The 22,559-nt window shown below is 39.8% G+C and overlaps 1 protein-coding gene across 1 annotated transcript in view; it reads left to right on the top strand.

Moving 5' to 3' along the window:
* PDZRN4 (PDZ domain containing ring finger 4) overlaps positions 1-22,559 on the top strand; it is a 130,743-nt gene that overhangs the window by 105,959 nt on the left and 2,225 nt on the right. The window contains exons 4-7 of the mRNA XM_044423056.1: positions 5,550-5,648; positions 8,899-8,961; positions 13,606-13,707; positions 17,710-17,826. Of these exons, the coding sequence (XP_044278991.1) occupies positions 5,550-5,648; positions 8,899-8,961; positions 13,606-13,707; positions 17,710-17,826 (381 nt within the window). The remainder of the gene's footprint in view (positions 1-5,549; positions 5,649-8,898; positions 8,962-13,605; positions 13,708-17,709; positions 17,827-22,559) is intronic.

The following is a 22,559-nucleotide window of genomic DNA, read 5'->3' as shown; positions in this document are numbered from 1 at the left end:
TTATACATGATGGCATTGACAAGTGCGGGCCTTCCATTTGTCATAGAGAAGAATGTTTATGAAAACAAGACACAACCGATGTCTGCTAATTGACTGAAATAAATATTTTAATTTTATTGGAAATGCAGTAGAGCTGGATTTAATGCATTTCATAGCCATGGATTAAAGTCAGGCGTAGTCTGAATGCTGATGGGAACTGAAGAGAAAGAATTCAGCATTTTCCTATCAGTATAAAGGCTTGTTCATCAAATGTGTTTGGGGAAGAGAGAAGAAGGGCACAACTTTTTGTGTTGGCTGTGGAGTTTCGCTTAATGACAGTGCTAGTGACCTTTCTTTTGCTTCTCCTGTGACTATGAACACTAGGCTTGGGAATGCATTTTATTTCTTTACTTTATTTCTCTGCTGAGAATAATGTCAGAAATCTTAGATGCAGGTAAGATTTTGAGTATTCACGGTGGGATTTCAGGACTCTCACTCTCCCATGGCTTGCAGAAATTGGATAAAGAGTACAGAAAATGTGAAAACTTGCTGAATATATCTAATTGGTATAGACTACAGAATCTATAGGAATATAAGAAGTTGTTCTGTACTGTCAGAACAAAAGTCCATCTAGTCCAGCCTTCCCTCTGCCCTATCTCCTTTGATTAGCTGTGATTTTTCATGTTTCCAGGTAGAGCACCCTTTTGTTTAGTATCCTGCTGACTGGAAATCCGAGAATCCACCAAAGTATGCTCTGCCAATCCTCCCCTTCCTTATAGCTTTACAAAGTGAAGAATTTGAAAGTGGGAAGGATGGTAGCAATGGATTAGAACCCTTTTGCCAACCTCAGATCATGGCAACTCCCAAGTTGCTTCCTTTGACCTTTAAACAATACAGACATTTAGAGAATCTGAGGTCCATTATAGGAAGTGAGTCTACTGTGTTGCTGCTGATGGCTATGCTAGAAAATTTAGGAAACATTTACAGGCAGTCCCCGTATTATGAACGTTTGAGTTAACAACAGTCCATACTTAGGAATGAACTGCCATGAAGCCTGTCAATTAAAAAAAATACTGTGGAAAATAGAGAGAGGATGTGAAGGGGGGAGAGAGAGGCCTTCAAAGCATGCCTTCCTGTTCCATCCATCCGGAGAGGAAAATCTCTCCAGTATTTTTTGTTGCAAAGAGAAGGCACTGGTGAGTTTGGACCTGGGGGTAGGGGGCAGGCCTAGAGATATTTGCAGCTTTTCCACTTTCATGGGGGTCCTGCCCCTAAGCTCTGCAAATGTGGGGGGCTGATTATATGTGACCCAACTTGGATACAAATTCAACTTAAAGACGGATTTCCATTTTCTGAGCAATGGAATTTGTTCGTAACCTGGTGACTGCCTGTAAATAGAATTTCAGCAAGTATTACTGACTTACTGATATTTCACTCTCTAAGATTTTCTTAGCCCCCCTGTGAACCTTAGGATTCCTGAACCTAATTGTGATCTCTTTTCCTTTTCATTTAAGCAGAAAAAGTGCACATTTCAGTATGCCTTTTGAAGTACACTTCCCCCAGGTTAAAGGGAAAAATGCCCAATTTTCTTTTTAAAGATGCACATGTAGAAAAATTGGAATTTTTCAGTTGCATTTACATTCATAGTTGAAAACTGAAAAATCAACACACATTAAAAAGGTAAAAATAATTCAAAAATATATTCTGGTAATATATCCCTACTTTTGACAAATTTTTAATACAGCTTTTTGATATATTAGTGCAGAATCCTGTCCCCAATACAAGATTCAAATAAGAAGATTAATAGCCTGTTGGGAGGTTATCAGACTCAAGATGTGGATACAGTATCCCATGGACATATCTCCTGAATTCATTCCATGATTATTTCCTGTGTGTTTTCCATCTTCAGTAGGGCTGAAAGGTTTATTACCTATAAGGATTTTAAAAAAAAAAAACATAGCTAAAGATTTTTAATATATATTTGTATATATGTATTTCCCACCATTATAATGTAATTTACAAAAAATCTAATTAATTTTGATTGCTTAATGTTCATATAGCATGAAATTGAAGACACTATAGTAACTCTATAGCAAACTTTTACAGCATCCTCACTTAAATCTTTTTCTTTCATGAAGCAAGTCAAAGAAAAGTTTTACCACAGTGGATGACATTTACAACCTACTCTTCTATCACCTGAAGAAATTGCAGTATTAACCTAGTTGCTGAAGGGAATCACGACTTTTAACCTGGTAATAGAAGGTTATAGTCCTCAACCCACTATTCCTTCACCCTGGAGGATGAGCAATTTAACCTCTTCTCCTATCCTTTGAGAGTATAACCTCTTCTGCTGAATATGCTTTCCCAGCTCAGAAAGAAAAGATGACCTTTTACGTAGATCCCCATCCTTCACAGTATGAGTCATTGTATTTTAATTAATTGGTTTAAAAGGTCATTTTTGCAGCAAAATACTGAAAATGGTGTTTTCACTGAACATCATGTCGAAATACAGAAAACCACATTCTTGAACCCAACCATAGAAAAGGGAAGAACCGATCTGGTGTAATAGATGAAGGACAGTGTGGTTTACTGACCTTGACCAGGAGAGAATGGCACTGAGGCTGCTGTCTAGCATACAGTGGAAGCCTCACTAAATCCCTGTCATCAAGCCTTAGCTTCATCTCCCTTGCTGAGTTGATGCCTTTCTGCATTTACTTGAGGTGGACAGAGAATCCAGCAGAATCTACTGGCAGTGAGTTCAAGCATATAAAGTCCCATCCATTAAATAAGAAAAGATCACAGTAGCCAAGGCAAAATTAAGCAGATATAGTCCAGTTAAAGTAGACAGGACAAGCTATAACAGGCAACATCAAGGCAGAAGAAATCAGACCTCAGACCCAAATGAGTCCTGTTGGCTGGAACTCTTTGCTGGAACAAACACTGCACGACATCAGAAATGTGGGATACAGCGTCTGGGGGAAAGTGGTACTGTATTACTAGCAAAGCATGGCTTTGTTCACCTTTCTAACTATGGAATGTGCTGTCTATACACACATTGCACACACAGTTATGAGACAACCAAGGCATTGGGCTGGTGGTGCACTGGAAGAAAAAATACTGCACGTGGGCTTGATTTGAAGTATCTTGTGTAGCCCACAACCTCTTTGATTTGCAGCATCTTGCGTAGCTAGCTCCTTTTGCTCACCCAATTGACCTTCCTCCTAAAATGTAAAATAATGTCTAGTTGGAAAGGAACATTTTGCTGTACATTCCTGAAAGAACATTGGTATCTCTGTATAGAAACCCAAACAACATTATGATAGGCACGGGCTTTTTCTGTGCTTGGTGGATTCCCTTGTCTGCCTTGATTTTTCTGAAGGGCTGCTAAGAGTGCAAGTTTATAAAGTTCATCTTGTGCACTGTTCTTCATTTATCATGACATAAATGTCTGTTTTTTTCAGTTTTTTATGGTATGTTTAGGCTTCCTTATAGGTCTCAAAGGAACCACAAGAGGTTTTTTTTTTTTTTTTTACTTTTTAAACGTATACCTTGCTGCTGTAATTAAAGCCATTTTCTTTACTGTAATTCCTTGTTCATCTTATCCATCCTATTAGCCATTCTTTTTCTCCAGAGGCATCAATTATTACAAATTTTGAATAGGAGTATTATTTGACTGGTGCTGAGTCATTCTTTCTTATAAACCCTTGTAAAAATAGGGTTCTTATTTTTGTCTCTTCTCACAGTTTTCCTAGGCTAAAGGAAGAACTTTTCATACTTCTTCAAGCCTAAGAAAACGCTGCATAGCTTTTTCCCACTCAATGGCACATTTAGCCATTGAGAAAGAAAAGGAAAGAAACCATTACATGCTTTGGGATTTTATAACAGCAAAATCCTCTTCTTCCTGCTCCTCCTATTTTACTTGGATCCAAAACAGTAGCTTTCTTTCTTATTGAAGGTTAACTTTTCACTTATCTTTTACTATTCAGTGCATTAAAACCCCTGTAAGATACCCGTACTCTGAATGTATTTTCATTTGTTTATAGCCATTCTGTACTTAAAGTCTAAGAGCAAACCTTTGACACATGTGGTACCTGCTTGCAATCAAGTAAAGGAAGCCTCACAGGCCTTCAACAGGATTATATCTCTTTTCATTCCTTCTGCCCTGCTCTTCATACTGGTTGCTACTAGGCTCAGGGGAAATTCAGTTAGGACAGGCTTCTTAAATGCAAATATATTTAATCCTGCAGTTCAGAACCAGTACATAAGCCAAAGCTGTGCATTTCCAGATTTTTTAATGCATTTGTCTAGGTAGAAAAAATACATACAATAATGTGTGTATGTATATATCTTTAGAGAGAGAGGAAAAGGGAAGAGTTTCAAAAATGTGATATATTAAGAAAATTAAGGATTTCCGTTAGGAATGCTCACAACCCTCTGAACTGGCAGACTAATGGGCATCCTATACAGAACAGAAGGAGCATGGAAGTAGTAGTCACTTCTATACTTTCCTATTCTGCAAAGAAGAAAGATGTAGAATGGTTGATTCTACAGCAGTTCAAAGTGGGAGAAAGGGAAAGTGGCTGAGGTGCCACGTTGTATTTGGCACTGCCAGTCTTCTTCAGAACACCTCCAGAATTATTTCTTCTAGGTGACATACTCTTTTGACCTCAGAGATGCAGCTTATGCAGTTCTTTCTTGCCAGCTGTGGCAGGAGGAAGATTCCCAGAACTATGGGGTGGCTATGAGTTCCACTCTTTTCTGTTATACTCTTCCATCAAGATATAAACCATGTGAAGGAAGAACAGTTTTTCCATATGCGCAAGGTTCAGCCCAGGAGTGGTGGCAGCTAAGAGCTGCTTGATGGTTTTACAGGTGGACAAAAATGCTCAACCTTAAATGGCAAAATGAAGATATAACCTCACAGTTCTCCAGTTGTGCAATAATGCACTGTTTTTAAATGGCTGGGCTCTTCTCAGTAAATAAAACTCCAGATATTAAGAACTACAATTTCACCTTGCTTGCGGAATGAATTATGTTCCTAATTATTACTTATTATTTATATTGCACCTTACAATATAGTATGTTCTTTATTAGATTTGTCAGGTAACTGATTTTGGTTTATGGATTAAGTGACAGATGGAAGACTGACACTCAGATGTGATTGACTGATTGATGAATACTTTGTCTTTCCTTTGTCCTGTAAATCAGTGGCTGGCTTGATAGAAATAAAATGACTGTGTGATATATTGTCAGCCTTTTATTCTAGAGTTTGGCACCACTGAAGACAGGCCAAATTTATCTTAATGGCTTCCAAATATTTGGGGTTTCTTTGTTTAAAGCAAGGTCTTTTGCTAGGGAAAGTAGAAATGCAGGATTATTAAATGAAAATATCCTTCAGGATTACCAAGATATATTTGACTATGAATCAAACAATTGAGATAAAATGTAAGATTTATGGTAAAGTGCAAGTATACAAATGTCATACTGAGTAACCATAAAAAGTATAAGTAATGTCTGCAGCAGAATTTATTCTTAAAATAGGTGCCTCACTGTATCATGTTTTTCTGCAGGAAGTTGAACTTTGTCGTGTTAGCAGCCAGGAAAAGTTGGGGTTGACAGTCTGTTACCGCACAGATGATGAGGAGGACACAGGGATCTATATCAGTGAGGTAAAGATCTGTTGTTTGGGAAGGAAATCCAATAATAATAACGATGGCAATGGTGATGATGATGGAAGTAAGTATTCTTTGGTTTGACTACAGAAATTCTGGCTGATTGCCAACACTTGTCCTTTTCAGTTAGCAGGCTGGCTAAATTAAGTTGCTCAAACGGTATAATAGCAATTTCAAGTAAGTGTGTTTAATGTAAATGCTTCAAATGTGGCATTTCCATTAGGAAAAGTGCCTGAAAGTTCTGAATATCACTTGAAATTGCTATTAGGATGGCTTTTCACATCTCTCAAGTGTTCTGGTGCCCCAGTTATATGAATAATGATAAAACAACAGTACAAAAACAACAAAAGAACAACAGCAATAACAGGAGGAGGAAGCACGAAATATGTTTGGAAAATGTGATTCAGTATAATGTTCTAATTTGTTCAAATGGATATTATTTAAAATTCAGATTTTCAAGCTCCATTTAAAGAATAAGGAAGAGCGTAATCACATCCCACGTTGGCTGCATGCCTTATCCAAACTGACAGATTTCCCTACCAACAGAATCTCCATTTTACCTGGTTTATGCTTTTGCTTGTTAACCTTCATCCCTCCCAGAACTTCCTCCAAACACTCATTCAAGAATTCCACAGCCTCCCCAAAATTCATATAGGGATATGTTAGATGATGTTTTGCATCATCAGCATACTTAAGCCACTGTAGCACAAACCTCTCCATGACTTTTCCAAGTGGCATCATGTAGGTGATAAAGACCACTGGGGACAAGACAGAATCTTTTGACATTCAGTTGAAGGAAGGTGGAAGAGGAACCAAACAAGAATACCTGCTGGATTCTTGCCTCCAGGAAGGATTAGAATTATCATGACACCATGTTCCAAGTTCTGCCCCACCCAGGCATCCAAGAAAGACATCACGGTTGATGGGATTGGGGAATCTAAGAAAGTAATGAAAACCAACAGGGTTGGACTCCCAACACCTATGCCCTGGTCAAAGTCATCTACAAAGTGACCAAGACAATTTCTGTCCCAAACCAGTTTAGAAGCCAGACTGAAATGGATCCAAATAATCTGTACCATCCAATAATCTATATATGTATAACTTTATTATTTCAAGTGCTACAGAATATCACTGATAAAAAATTAACACCTATGCAGCCTGCTCTGGAGACAAAACTATAAATCAAAAGTAAGAAAACAGAATATTCAATCATACATCCTGACATCTGAGCAACATTGATAATAGCATTTATTTCCCTCCCACTGCATTTGGTCCTAAAAACAATGTAGAGATCTATCTTTTCCTAGACCAGATATCTTTTGAAAACTTGTGAGCATTTGGAATGTCCATAAATATTTCAGCACAGCTCAGTAGCTGAGGGTGATTAGGTAACAAGAAATTCTGTTATACTGTTATCTCGATTATAAAGAGAAAATAAAATAATGTCTTTAAAAGAATTCCCTTATTCCTGTTTAGGGTTTAGCCCTTTTTTGAGATAGTCCTTTCCTTCATTTAAAACTATGTAATTGCTCTCTTTCATACCTGGAGAAACAGTTCAAAATAATTTTCTCTCTAAGAATTCCCAATGTACAAATAGTATCTAACATCTGTACAAGATGTTACTTGCAAGCCAGATGTTAGAAATGTTTGGCTTGAAAAATGGATGTTAACATGACAAGGCATAATAGATGGCTTAAGATACAGATCAAGGAAAATGTAATAGATCGTATTGCCCTATGAACAGTTGGTCATTATTCAAGGAACAGCTTTGGTGACTCTGATAAACCCTTAATGGAGTCTTAAACACACACACACACACACACACACACACACAGAGAGAGAGAGAGAGAGAGAGAGAGAGAGAGAGAGAGAGAGAATAAAGCATAAGTTAACGTAATCTGGAATCCCCTTTTCCCACCTTCCTGTTTATTTTCCTTAGGGCCAAAACACACATTTATTTATTTATTTATTTATTTATTTAGAAGGCTTCACGGCTGCCCCATTCGCCGAAGCCTTTATATGTCTGACTAGCAGCTGTGCCTTTTTTTCCCTTTTCCTTTTTAGTCTAAAGTAAGTGCAGGGGTTCCTATACATTTAAGTCTTAAAAGCCTCCATAGTCCAGCACACACTGGACTATAAATCTGGACTGAGGGCCTTGTAACTGCTCCACAGTAAGAATGAAAGAAAATGAATAAGCATATTTAAAGAAATTTCTTTCTTTCAGACTTTTCTATACTGTCAGTTATTCAAAAGAATCTCAAGACGGTTTACAAAAACGATGCCAGTTCAGGTCCTTTCTGACCAAGAACCCAGATATCTATTTTGATAGATACAATGGTTGTTTATAATTAGTGCATTATAAGGCGAAGAACTTTTTAAACCTACACCCAGACATACAAAGAGAATCTCAGTTGGTTGTTATCAAGGCCTCAACGCCTCTTGGAGTCCCTGTGCATGCCTACAACTCTTGGAATGTCCCAGCCACCCATGCTGAGGTCTTGGTCAGAGTTTTGCCTTCTCAACAGACCTAGACTTGTACCTTTCACACCCCATATCTGGTGGTCTACAAGCTCATATTTATGATTGCCATCCACCGCTTTCCCTTCCACAGTGGGAGCAGAGCACAGGCAGGTGTATCCATTTTTGTAGAGTGGGAATTTCTCCTGCAGTTCAACTTAACTGCTTGCAAACTGCATTGGAAATCAGGCCTCGGGGGGAGTGGGTCTGCCTTTCCTTATCTACTACTGACCAAAAACCTGGATGCATCTGTGCTGGTGATCTTGAAGGTGGATATTGTTCATATACTTGTTTCATTTCTGTACCACCCAATAACCAAATCTCTCTGGGTGGTACACAGAAATCACATCCCAAAAATGCAACATCATAAAAACTTAATATGACATGACATCTTTAACAGAGAAAATTTTAAACAATTTAAAACAGCAAAACCCACTTACAGTAAGGTATCAGAACCTGCTAAAACAACTGACATTAAAAGATTTGGAATGTCTGAAAACACATGCTTGGCTGGCTCCCTTCCCAGAAAAGCATTAACCTCAGATATTCCTGAACCAAGATTTTGTCGGGACAGTCATTCAGTGAAGTAAAAGATACATTTGTTTAGCCCAGGTCTTGTTACTTTTATAAATTCTCGAGGGGGAATTGACTCTGGCAATATATGCATGAATCCAGCCTTAAACACATTTGCTAGATTTTAAGTTAATACTAGAATTTTTACCCCATTAAGGTTGATCCAAACAGTATTGCTGCTCGAGATGGACGGATTCGGGAAGGAGATCGGATTTTGCAGGTAAGGCTCATTTTTCACTGCAGTTCTCCCTTCTGCTAAATAACATATGTTGATTGTTTCTGTAGAATGATGATGCAAGGTTATTATATTTATAGCCTAGTTACATGTGTAGCCTGTTAAGACACTCCTTCTTCTGCTCTGTACATAGAGTTAGGCTTGGCTGTGGCCACCATCTCCTGGAAGTGACATCCTCAAGACTTGATGGATGGCCATGAACTAAGTCAAGGGTAGAGGAGATGAAGAAAAGAGGGAGATGAAGTCATGACATTGGAGCTAGCATGTACTAAATCAAAATATTGGTAAACTCATTGGAAAATGAGTTTTGTGTCTATGAGGTGTACAATGCAAATGATCTGGCAATCAAATTATTAGTAGTGTGCTTCAAGGCACATCTTGGGCAGGAGGGGCTGAGTGTACACATTCAATCTTGTATTGCACATGTAGTGCTTATGTGTGCATTGGTATCACAAATCACACACAGAAAAAACCACAGAAAAATTTCTATACCATGTTGTACCTAGGAGTCTGTGGACTGCATCTCTACAGCTGGTTATGCAGTGAAGCAGAAGATCATGCAGATGTTTTCCTAGCTATCTTATTCTGGTGAATTCACATAATTTCAGCAACAACATTTTTAAAGTGCAGGTTCAGCATTGTACGTCCTTGCATTTTTATAAAGGACGTCTAAAACCTTCCTTCATTAAGGCCATTCCAAAAGTACAACTCTGTTTCAGTAATATGTTTGCACTGATGCTCCATTTGGACACCCAAGATTGCCTGTGGTAATTGGCATAAAAACACAGTTTCCCCTGCATCAAAGTAAAGTAGAAATTTTGAAGGAAAAATGTGACATGGCATTGCAATGCTGTGTTCATGGCAGTATCTGAGCACTTGAGAGCATTGGAAGAGGAGGGGTTCTGTAATTCCTTTTGTTGTTAAAAATCTGAAATTTCTCTCTAGTAACATAGCTCTTTCTTTTCCTGTCCTTCACCACAGCTCTACATCAACACACACCTGAGTGTGCTCACAGCCTCAAAAATTACTAATTGTTCTTCTCTATCCTGCATCGTTTTCATTTACTTGTCCAGTGATACTTGTTGATAATAGCAAGTTGGTTTTGTAAAATCAACCCTGTTCCTGCCAGATATTAATTCAACTTCCTCAAGGGCCTGCTGAATGTTACCATATCAATCCCATTCCATCCCACCAGTCCTTTCATTTCCTCAGGAAACATCTTTGCGGAAAAACAAGGCTTTATTTCTTACTCCACTATCAGCTCTGGGAATCAAACAAATCTCTGGAACACAATAGGATCTACAAGCTGCCTGACTAAAACCACCCTTGCTTTGAAGGAATATAATATAATAAGTTAGGGTGCAGTATCAGGGCTTGTGCTAGGATGTGCTATTTATTTTATTTTATTCATGGTGGAGAATGTGAAACCCTTTTTTCCCCAATTGGAGAAGCATGTGGGCAAATATATACCCACATCGCAAGACCATATTTTGATTGGTTGGTGGAATGTTATGAATTGCAGACAGATTGCAAAGTAATGGGCCATGTAAAAGGGCTGTATATTAAACCATCTTTTACAAACACAGAGAGAGAGAGAGAGAGATTGCAAGCATTCTTCAGGGTCTGTACACTTTGTGATACGAACAAAAACCTGAGTCAAGGAAAGCCAAATTGTGAGTAGCAGCAGCAGCCCATGAAAGATCGCTACTACCCTGTTCATGTCCCTGCTGTGTATCCTTACTCATATGTGAATGGCAGATGGGAAGGAGGAAGGAGCAGAGAAAGACTGCTTTCCTTGTGCCTTTCCTCCTTGCACTGCTGTTTCTGAACATGAAAGAACAGGGGAGATGTATTCCTAGGAGCAGGAGGGAAAATTTTGGATTGGACTATTGCAACACACTCTACGTGGGGCTGTCCTTGAAGACAGTCTGGATACTTCAGTTGGTTCAGAATACAGCTGCCAGGTTGCTAGCAGGGACTGGCAGATATACACACATAATGCCAGTCCTGTACCATCTGCACTGGCTTCCAGTTGAGGTCCAGGCCCAATTTATGGTGCTAGGGATGACTTAGCTTAGGCTTAGGACCTGGATATTTGAAGGAGGGCCTCCTTCCATACATACCTGCCTGGCCTCTAAGGTCTGAAGTGGAGGTCCTTCAGGATCCCTCTTTGAAGGAGATCAGAAGAGTAGCTACCCAGAGAAGGGCCTTCTCTGTGGTGGCACCCCGGCTATGGAATGGGATGCCCAGAGAGGTGTGCCTGATGCCAACACTTTTTTTTCCAGTTCGCTTTTTTTGGCACCAGGCCAAAACCTTATTTTTCCATTATTTTAAATGGGAAAATAACATTTTGTTATTTTTAAGTGTTTTTAAGATTGATTTTATATATTATTGATTTAATTTACATATTATTGTATGGATGCTGTATCTTATATTTTTATTTTATTGTATTACTGCCCTGAGACTCTGTGAAGGGCAGGATATAAAGGATTTAAATAAAATTTTTAAAAAAATGGTGAGTGGAAGGTAGTCTTTAGCTCTGACAGAGATCTCAGACTCACTTTCAAGGAATGTATTCCTTTGGTTCCTGAAATGTATTGCTGGGTCAGAGTTGGCATCTCTAGAAATCAGGATGTAGCTTTAGATTTCACTAGATCTGTCCATCTGCATGCTTATCTTTACATTCATATGGACTAGAAACTTGTGGGGGGCTACATGAAAACAGAGATTCTTAAGATAATAAATTCTGATACCTACATAAAATTCTGCAATGTTTTGTGTGCTTGTCTAGGATCATAGAATAAAGACAGTTCTAAACATTGAAACATTATTCATGTGGAGTTAGGTTCTTTCTCTGAGCTTCTCTTGAGTGAATTATGAAACAGAAGCAGTACAAAATGCAAACATTTTGCAATTTAATTTGATGTCAATGCGATCTCTATTGCAACTTGAAAATTGCAAGCACAAAGATAATACAAGGATATCTGTTAGAAAAGTCAAAAGTCTCAGACTACTAGCATTGCATGCATGGCAGTGTGATGTACAAGTTGGAGTCAAAGCCGTAAGTGTACTGCAGAATCAGTTGTGTGATGTGAGGTGGGGAGCAGTGCCTTCCAGGGCAGACAATGTGCTGACTCGGCATGCACTCGTACAGATGAGGTAACTCAGAAGAACGGGAGCTGACATGGTATTATACTGGAATTATACTAAATGAGTTCCGGAAAAAACAAGTGAAGCTAAATTTTCAGCATACGGGACAGCTGCATTCCCCCACCACACAACACACACATATACACAGGGTCCATTCAGATCTTTCATGTGAACTGTCATCAATATTTGCTGCTCTTCTAGCATGGCAAAACATAACCATTACATCTTTTACATAGTCATTGTAAAGGACTGGGGCTGCAATCCACATCCCTTCTGAATACCGCCCCACCTGAGTTCCTCTCAGGATATTGCTCCAAGCTCTTCATTGTGGCCGCACCAGAAGAGAACTGGGAGCTGAACTGGGAGGAGGTAACTACTCTACACAGCCTCCCCCAGCTTGGTGCCTAGCAGATGTTTAGGATGACCATGCTCAGAATGCTCAGCATTCCAGCTGGTAGCTGGTTAACTGTGTTGCTAGATGTATGTTGCCAGGGTGCAGTCATGTGGACAAGTGCTGGAGGGTGCCAGCTGGGAAAGTCTTCCTGAAACTCTAGGGCTCCATGTTCAAATGCCTTCTAAGTTGCAATCATAGCTTCCTTGTGCTTTTCTTACTTCAAGCTGTGTCCATGAATATGGCCACTGCGTATTTCAAAGTTGCCAGCATTTCTGAATGGCACTTTTTCATTGCCTGCATCTTTTGAGACATACTTAACACTGTCTATTGTTGGAGCATGATTACAAGGCTGCTCTTGAAATGCTGGGTTCTTTGTTTCTGCTTTTTACAAAAAGTCCCTTTTCTGACTGCAACAACACAGGTTTGCATCACAATCATATGCATATTTACTCAGAAGTAAGTCCTGCTGTATTCAGGGGACCCACTCTGGGGGCACAATGCACAGGTTAGACGTATCGATACGATGTTTGGCACCATGTATGCATGTGCACACACGTGCATGTGTGCACACACGCACACACACACACAGCTATCAAATGCTTAAACGAAACAGCAATCAGCAGTGGCCAGTAAGTATTGCCTGGTGAGAGATAATACTATGGACCTCTAATTGGCTCTCTCTAAGCCTCTAGTATGACTGATTTCAGCTGTAGTATTACCAGTCTTGCTTCCACCAGCACTATTATCTCAGACTGACACTTCCATTACTCTGAACGTAGAAAGATGAACGTCACCTGTCAAGGGCTGGTTAATTGTGTTGCTAGATGTATGTTGCCAGGGCGCAGGTTGGACATTTATGAACATAACTGCTTCCTCTGATGTCCGCCATCCTTCAACGATCGATACGACTCTTACAGTAAACGCATAATTGAGTGAAGGCACTTACCTCTGAGGGGGCTGAAGATGAGCCCATTGTGTGAGCTTCATTGTCCATACATTTGCCACAAATGAGCTGATATTTGCTCTATATTGTGTGTTGTGTTGTGGAAATGGGAACTAATGTGCCACTTTCATTTGTTTTCTAGATAAATGGCCAAGATGTCCAAAACCGGGAGGAGGCAGTGGCGTTACTCTCCAGTGATGAATGCAAGAAAATTGTATTGCTGGTAGCCAGACCAGAGATGCAGGTTAGTGTAAATAGATGCATCGAGACAAAGGATGCATTGTAGTGAACATATCTTCACCGTCGTCCATAAATAATGAACAGCTGAAAAATAGCAATGCAAAGGTTTGTGTCAAAACAGAGAAAATGAGAATAGATAGCCTCTGCTATTTGGTAGTTGCAGATGCAAACAAAGTTAATGGGAGCTCAATTACCATTGTACTAGCTGAATGAAATCATATGTCAGTGACTGCCGACTTCTCACAAGACACACAAACAAATACAAAGAAAATTCACAGATATTGCACACGAGGAGCTGGAAATTACTGTTTATTTCTTGGCAACTTCATTACTGCCATGGGATGACACGTGTTCAGGGTCTGAAAGTACAGGAGTCAGGGTTTTTGTTTTTTTATTTTTGGAGGATTGCACTTTTCCGTGTATTATTTGTTCATATTTATAGAGGGCCATGTATTTCTGCACTATGCAGCAAACCGAGTCCTGCATGTGAATCTCAGTATACTGTCCCCACAATATTTAGTGTGAGACTTATTTTTGATGATCTGTAACAAAAATAACTCCCCCTTTATTAAATTTAAATGGTTCTGCAGCTCTGTGGCTTAAACATTTTGGCAGTCAGAGGCATTAGGAAATTACCAAAGATGGAGAGAAAAATGTGGAAGCAAAGTGCTAGCTGTACTTCCTTTTATGCTCTGTTATATCCTGCCACAAAGCAAAAAGGACATTCTGTTGACACTGTTGTATTCATCTGTCATTGGTTCCAGCAAAATTGGTTATATTGCCATTTGTCTCTCATGTTATTGATCTGATATTTTTCAGGGCTGGCAACTGTACAATCTCTCTAAATAACATTGAGTAAATGTAATTCAATGTCACCGAGAATCCTTCCCTGACTATAGGAGTTATATAGGATCACTGTTTCAAACATATATTGCCTTTATAGCCTTGCACATTCTAAATGGCCCTGATAAAAGAAGGTGTATCAAAGAGCAGAAGAAAGCAGTTCACCTCAGGTTTATGTAGCTTGGATATGGCTCTTGTAAGCTTAGATAACTTTCAGAAACTATAAATGGCTTGCTGAAACATTCTACTTATATGCTCTTAAGGGGTTTAATACCAGGGATGTATCCATCTTTCCAGATACAGTTGTACAACAAATAATGAATACCTGGGGCCTAACATTAGTCTGTTCTTTTCCATCTTGAGATTTCGTTCTAATTTGTAACACATTTTTGGACAGCAATGCTTCCGGGGTTCCTTGCTAGGTATAGAAATAATCAAAAAAGTAATGTTACATCAAAGCATAGGATCGGTTCTAGACAAGAGTACTCACACATTAGTCCCACTGAAATCAATTACAATTAAATTATTCCTGACCAATTTGCCCCATTGCTTTAAGTGAGACTGCAGCATTGCCTGGCTAGTCTTTAGTGTGTTGTGACTATTCAGCATCTGATTTAGGGTTCTGGTAATATACAATCATAGTAAACTCTGTGCTGATTATTATTCATAGGATCTGCTTGGCTAGCAGTTAGTGTTCATCCAAAAAAGGAGCACTAGTAGTTCTAATTTTCTGCAAATTGGCCATTGTTGTTTGAAGTTTCAGTTGGAGTTTCTTCTTCCGCAGTACTAGTGCTGCTGAGAGTTACATCTGGAATAACTTTTAGTGTGGTGTAAAGAGTAGAGAGGTGTGCTCCAATCTGCTGCCCACCAGCCAACATGGCTGATGGCCAAGTGTCATAGGAGTTCTGGTACAAAACGACTGGAGTACACTAAGTTGAGGAAGGTTGTGTTAGGATGTCGGACAAGGACTGGGCTGGCCCAGGTTCGAATCCACCCACAGCCATGATGTTCATTCCTGTGAGGACACAGGAATGAACATGGGCAGGGAGACATATGCACCATCTTTAGTTATGTGGGAGAAAAAATCTGAATATAAATCTAATGAATAAAATGTAAGGTTTGTAAGCATAGTTTAAATTATTAGATACCACTAGTCCAAATTGCTATACAATTAGGATATGTGAAAAAGTTAGTGCTAAATAAATATCAGGAGTAAGCTTAAAATCTACCTATGGTATCTAAATCTTAATAGCCACAATGTGTCAAAATAATAACCAGTTACAGTGGTACCTTGGATCATGAACTTAATCTGTTCCAGGACTCTGGTCATGACTCAAATTGGTCGTGATCCAAGTCAAATTTCCCCAATGTAAATAAGGTTAATCCATTCTGTAAATATTTTTAAATCACAAATATTTGAAACAAAGTAACAAAGAACAAAGCAACAAAGTACAGTACAATAGAGAACACTAACCTAGGTGGGGGGAGGTTATTGTTTGAAGGGAGAGTCCAAACCATAATTGTGCGATAGCAATCATGCTGGTGGGGGGGGGGGGGGAAAGGGGGAAATGGGGGGGGTCCCGGGGGGGGGGGAGATGGGCACGATGGCAGGCGTGCTCATGTGGAGGGAGATGGGTGCAATTGTGCTGGGGTGGTGGGGGGGAGACAGGTGCAATCGTGGTCTTCACCCAATGCAGAATTCGCGAACTGAGGCAATTTTTCTCTGAAGTTTATGTTCACAACCAATTTGGTCGTGAGCTGAGGCATTTGTGAGCCAAGGTACCACTGTATTAAAAAGTTGTGAAATGCCATGGATGTGAGCCATACACCAGGACCATCTGGAGAAAGAATGACTCTGGTGCTATTGAACCATAGCTGAACTGGGTTGTATCTGTAATTTCCACACAAGCTACTAATTATATTACTGGGAACTTACCAGTATTTCAAACTTACCCATGCTGTTAATGTGTGCATACATGAATATGGCAGCCATAACTATTTTTTTCCTGTGCCAAACACAATGCTAAGGTGTCACGCTAGTTCTTACTGATGCTACAGGAAAGTGAACAAGTTGGAATAGGTTAGAATAGACTGTCTCTCAGCTCATTAATGGCTATTGATGGGTACTAGTCCTGACGGCTAAGTGCTCCCTCCCATGTCAGAGGCAGTATGTGTCTGGGTACTATTTCGTAGAGGTTATGATCAGAAATGAGCTATTGGCCTCACAAGCTACATGTGGCTTTCCCACAAGCCATTCTGTGAAGAGAATGATGGACTGGATGAAACCATAGCCTGATCCACCATGGCTCTTCTTGCATTCTGCTTTGTTCCCCCTGACAACTTCATTGACCAAAACTCTAATATTAATATGAAAAATTAGTACTGGTGTTCCCCAGCATATCCACAAATATCCTTGCACAGTTGTTTTAGCCAACTAGCTATAAAGTTTGGTCACATGGACAGGACATTTATATGTATAAAAGTACCCTGGTTAAACTGCCCAACAAGCCTCCTTTTGATTGAGACAAGTTGTTCTCCAATGGTTTTTAAAGTCCTGCTTTCCTGATTTTTTTTAAATAAAACATCTGCAAGGAACAGCTGAAAAACAAAATGTGCCTTAAAGGCACCTTGTCAATCAATTATTCTTTTGGTGTTGTTGTAGCTACTGTTACTGGAAGTTTACCTGAGAAATCAATAAGACAAATGTGAGTGAAATACACAATGAGGATGCTGTTGTGGATCAAGCAGGGAGACCTGGAAGTTGATAAAGAGGAAGAAACCAATTGTCTTGTGGCCGTATATTAGTATCTCTGGCTCCTTTTAAAGCTGCTGCTCTTAGAAGTGAAGAGCATGACAGCTCGAGGATTATGCAGTATATCTTGCGTTCTTTTGAAAGGAAATAATGTTCCGTGCATGCAGTCTCCCTCATTATGAGAGAAAATCAGTGATACTGTATCAAAAAGGGATAAAAGGCCTTAGAGTCCAATTTTTTTAATGATCTTTTTTCCTTCTTCCTTTTTGAAAAGTGAGCTCCAAAACCATGGTATTCCAAAGAGAGTCATTAGTATAAAAAGAACTAGTCGGGCATTGTCATTTGGGCTTAGCTTATTTTAATAGGCATTCTCCACTAACCTAAAGTAATGTTCTAATGTATTCATTACAGCTGGAAGAAGGATGGCTGGATGATGAAAGGAATGCATTCTTGGAGGAGTTAAACCTGGAAATGTTGGAAGAACAGCATAATGAGGCAGTGCAGTACACAGGCAATGAAGTGGAGCAGGTAGGGTTGACCTAAAATGTAGGATTGAAATGTTCCTTGGTGAATGTCTCTTTTTAATACAGAGAGAATCAAATGATAAATTCAGCAATGAACTTCCTAAGCTTCACTAGAGTATGGCTGCAAGATGCACATGCAGTACCAAATAAGAGGGCAATATATTGAATGTAAAAATGAAAGATGGTAGGGAGAAGGCTAGTTGCCCCTGCACTTTTGCATTCATGTTATTTAAACACAAAGTTAATTCCATTGCCCCCTTCCACTCCCTCAGAGCGATGTCGTCTCATAAACAAGATCCTTCTTTATTTGGTATTTTTTGTACATGCCATCTTTTCAGAGCACATGCACAGCCCTCTCCTGGTTTTGTATTTTAAGAAAGGACAGCTCAGAAGCAAACCTGCATTGTACACGCACCCACACAGGGCCAGGAAGTCATTCCCCTGTCATGGCCGAGGCAACTTTTAGCTGCTTCCATCTCACTGAGTTTTAATTCCTCTCTCCCAGACCGTTGTTTTGGAAGTCCTCAGTAAAAGTTCTTGCAGGAAGGAAAACGGGAGGAAAACCCAAGGTAATCCTGGCACCTTAAGGACAAAAGTTGTTTCTGATCCTGACAGGAGACTTGAACAAGTTTTTATTCTGCAAATCTTTTGTGAACCACTAAGAGTGTATTAAGGCTTGACTATTGGGTTAAAAATGTTAAATAAGAAATGGTCCTGAAGAGGAGCTAGTGCAGTCATCGTGTGGTGACAATCTGGGAAAAGAGTAGAGTCTCAGTCTGTTGGAAAAGGCAAGTATGACTTCGATCACACTTGGGACCTTTTTTATGATTGGCTGGAGAAACGGAACTTGGCTTAGATTTAAAGATGTTTTTAAATTTTTATAAATTGATTTGAATTTGATTATAGAATGTTAAAAAAGATACGTTATAAGGAGCTGACCCAGTACATCCGATGTATTTGATGATTGATGTTTTTAGTTTTTAGTTTAGACATTTTAACAAAAATCTTTATAAAAAAAAAGGAAAAGGCAAGTATGACAAGGTATTGCAGGCATGTACAGAATTATGCATACTGTGAAGAGTGTAGCCCTGCTACAGCCTGGAACCATTCCATAAATCTGAATGAAGGAAGGTTCAGAACAAAGAGTACTTTTACAGTGCATAGTTAAAATGAAATACTTCATCAACCATTGCAGGGTTGAACTATGGAATGCAATATCACAAGGTGCACTGAAGGGCACCAATTTGGATGACTTTCAAAGGCCTCTAGTCCAATTCCTGAAGAAGAAGGCAGTCAGTGGCTACTGATCATGATGCCTCTGCGTTGTCTCCACTATCCAAGGCGCCATGGCTCCCCATGCCATATGTTAGGGTACACCAGCTATGGGGTGGATACTCTTGCATTTATATGCTGCCAGTGAACTTCCCTATGGCAGTTGACTAAGCACTGCATAAGCAGATAGGCCTTTGGTCTGGTTAGCAGGACTCTTCCTGTACTCTAGGAGGGTGTTAATTTTGAAAGTCCCTGCAAGGATTCATAGACTGAGTTGTGGAAGCAAACCTCGGTCCCAGGGAGGGTGTTCCAGGGGCCATAAGATTGGGTGCATTTTCTCTATGTAGACAGATCTGAACTTGAAGAAGAACATGGGTCTCCTCTCCCAGCTCCTCGGAGTCACTGTGGAAATCTCTTTTGCAGTTTCCCCTGAGGTCAGGATGAAGAGAAGAGAGACATGATCTGGGTGTGCCAATAGGCAGGGAGGGAATGGTTCTGTATCCATAGGTCTCAGCTCCTGGCCAGATTCCCAGCATGGGGCCACGTTTAGAACTCCTTAATGCATGGTCCCATTTTTCAAGGAAAACCCAAAGTGTGCAGTGTGGGGAGAAGGCAAAATGGCTCTGTGCTCTCCTCTGCCCTGCCCACAAGTGTCCAACAGAGCTTCAGGGGGATTGGAAGCTCCAATATCAGAGTTCTGAATCAAAAAGCTGAAGGTGGTGGCTTCCAGATGAGGCTTGCCCTGCCTAGAATGTGGAATTTGATGAGGGCCCCAGACAACATCTTCCATTTGCAACGCTCCTGTGTTTTTCTTTCATTTTTCTCTTCTTCCTTGCCTCAAAAAAGAGGACAAGATAAACAGTTAAAGAGCCAAAATACTTCCCTTTCAGTAAGTAGCAGTGCAAGCTGCTTGTCTGGAATCCCAATTCATTTTCCCACATTTGGAATAAATAAAGGCAGCTCCCTGCAATCCTCTGCCCTTTGTCAAGGAGCTTTTTCCTCTATCTGGATTGCATCATACGTGTGGCAAACTTATTATCTGTATCATTTATCATCAGCTACATTCTGCTGCATACACCCACTAACATTCATAATATGGGTTAATTGGTGATATGAAACATTGCAATTTGTGCTCATAATTAAAAATTAATACGACATGTTCCCCGTGAAATTGGCTCACTTTGAACAGAGAAAGGAAACAACTGGTTATGGAATAAGAAAAGGTCCGCCCTGTCACCTTCCCACAAATGTATGCCAATTAGCTGCATTACAGGTACATTAAAGAGGCAAAGGTTGGCTCCGCAGGTTAAGTTGGAGTATATTTCCACCAAAGTGGAAATCGCGCAGTTACTTGGGAAGGCCTTGCTAAAAGAGTGGTCCCAAACCTTCCCTCTCAGATCAGTCATTAAATATCCTTTGATAGCATGCACACTGCACAGAAGGAGATCATTTTCACCCATCTTGTCTCGTTCCAGATAGGGGATTAACAAACCAGAGAAGCATTGCTCTGTGCAATTAATTGCCTGTGTTTGTCTGGGCCAGGCTACATGCTACGGGGGTCAGTGCAATGTGGAATGCACACACTCTAATCCAAAAGACAGATATTGGGTGAACTATGTACTTCATCAGAGAGTGGGCCAATAGTTACAGTGGGACTAGAATCCATAGGGTGGATTTCATATGGATTCTTCCATTAAATGGTGGTTGCAATAGTTGCAGTGTAAGAATATCAGCTTTGAATCAAGATGCCTGGAGACCGAGATCAATGCATGGTGTGTAATAATCATTGTTTAGTATGATTCAGGTCTCCCGGAAGCTGCTGAAATTTAATCCTTGAACTGAAAAAGCAGTGTATAAAAAGAATTTAACTGAGCACATGCAGAGTGCATGTTCCAAATGTTTGTCAGACATCAGCCAAGGCAAAAACAAAACAAAACTTTAGACTCCCCACTTGTCATCAAAACTTTAAAAGCAAAAGTCTTGTTCACTTTTGGGGGCACCATGAGAGAGACCGACATGCACAGAACAACTGCACAGCTGCGCTAGAGTTCAGGAAATGGATGGGGATTGGTCAGACCATGGAGCTAGCATGGTGCTATCTCAGTGCAGCAGCGCAGAAACCTTTGGCCAAATCTGATTTTATTTTAAATTTAGTTTACACTCCAACACACTTTAATTGCATTTATTCTAACTGTTGTAACCTATTGGCATCAATTTCTTCTAACAACTGTGCATGAAAGACTAGCTGGTGGGCTTGTGCTCTTGAAGGCAATAATGAGGCTTTGCATGGATGTCACTAATACACACACACACACAGATCAATCACTGTCTATCTAGAGGAAAATAGCAATTACAAACAGAGTAGCTTTATAGAATTTCTCTCCCCGTTACTGGCACACCACATTTCCCACCATCACATTTTACTATTAGAAGGCATTATGCTTAATTGTGTAATTATACATCTTAAAAGGGAAACTATGTTTGCCAAGTGCTGTGTACACTTAGATCTATTGCAAATAGACTATGTACACTTTGGATGAGAATGGTGTGTGAGAAATCGGACAAAATTGACTACAACTGTGCTATTTAGTTTGGGGGGCCAGGGGAAATAAAAGCAAGCAGCCTCTCACTGTTTGACAACTAACACTTATTTGTGTTAGAGGTGCAATTAATAGAGGACAGGTTAAAAGAGATCTGCAAAAATACTTGCTGTAATGCTTGAACTAGCCAGAACCTTTTACTTTAAATGTATTGGAGACAAGAATTTACCCAGACATTTTCCAAGGGAAAACATAATGACACACATCTATAAAATCCCTTTGTGGTTATCATAGAACAGAGACCATTTATTAGCAATTTTCTACAAACTCATTAAGCGAATAGGAGATGATAGCAAAAGATAATGTGTGTATAATATACACTAGTTGGACTGGCAACCATCACTGACCGATATATTCTCTACGGATTTGGCAGACAAACTGCTGTTGTGCCCTCCCTCCCCACAATACCCATGTCAGCTGCACAATATCACACATTTGCCAACTCTGTGCTGAAATTGTAGCTAATATTTGAAATTGACTTGTTTTTCAGCAAAGCTTGCCATGTGCCTCTGCCAGTGAAAGCACAAATATCTCTTGCAGTAGCCGCAAAGTACAAAAGGTATTCCCAACACCATGGCACTTTGTTGTGGGTGACATTCCTAGTGCAATTTGAAGCCCAGCCATAGGGATACTGTGTTGATAATACACTAGGCCAGTTCCTGCTATGGAGGCTGTTGTTGCAATGACACAATTATCTCAAACCTCTCTTATGGTTGAAAAAACAATATGTGGCAAATGGATGAGCAAACACCTGCATGAGGTAGGTGAAGAGGGAGAAATACGAAGCATGCAAACACGCATTGTCTGATGCCCTTTTTTCATCTCCATGAAATTTGTTTTTGAAAGTGCATTGTGATCTGAACTA

The sequence above is a fragment of the Varanus komodoensis genome, unplaced genomic scaffold (assembly GCF_004798865.1).
Source record: "Varanus komodoensis strain SLA01 unplaced genomic scaffold, ASM479886v1 scaffold13_1, whole genome shotgun sequence".
NCBI lineage: Eukaryota > Metazoa > Chordata > Lepidosauria > Squamata > Varanidae > Varanus > Varanus komodoensis.
This window is presented reverse-complemented; position numbering and strand designations above follow the sequence as displayed.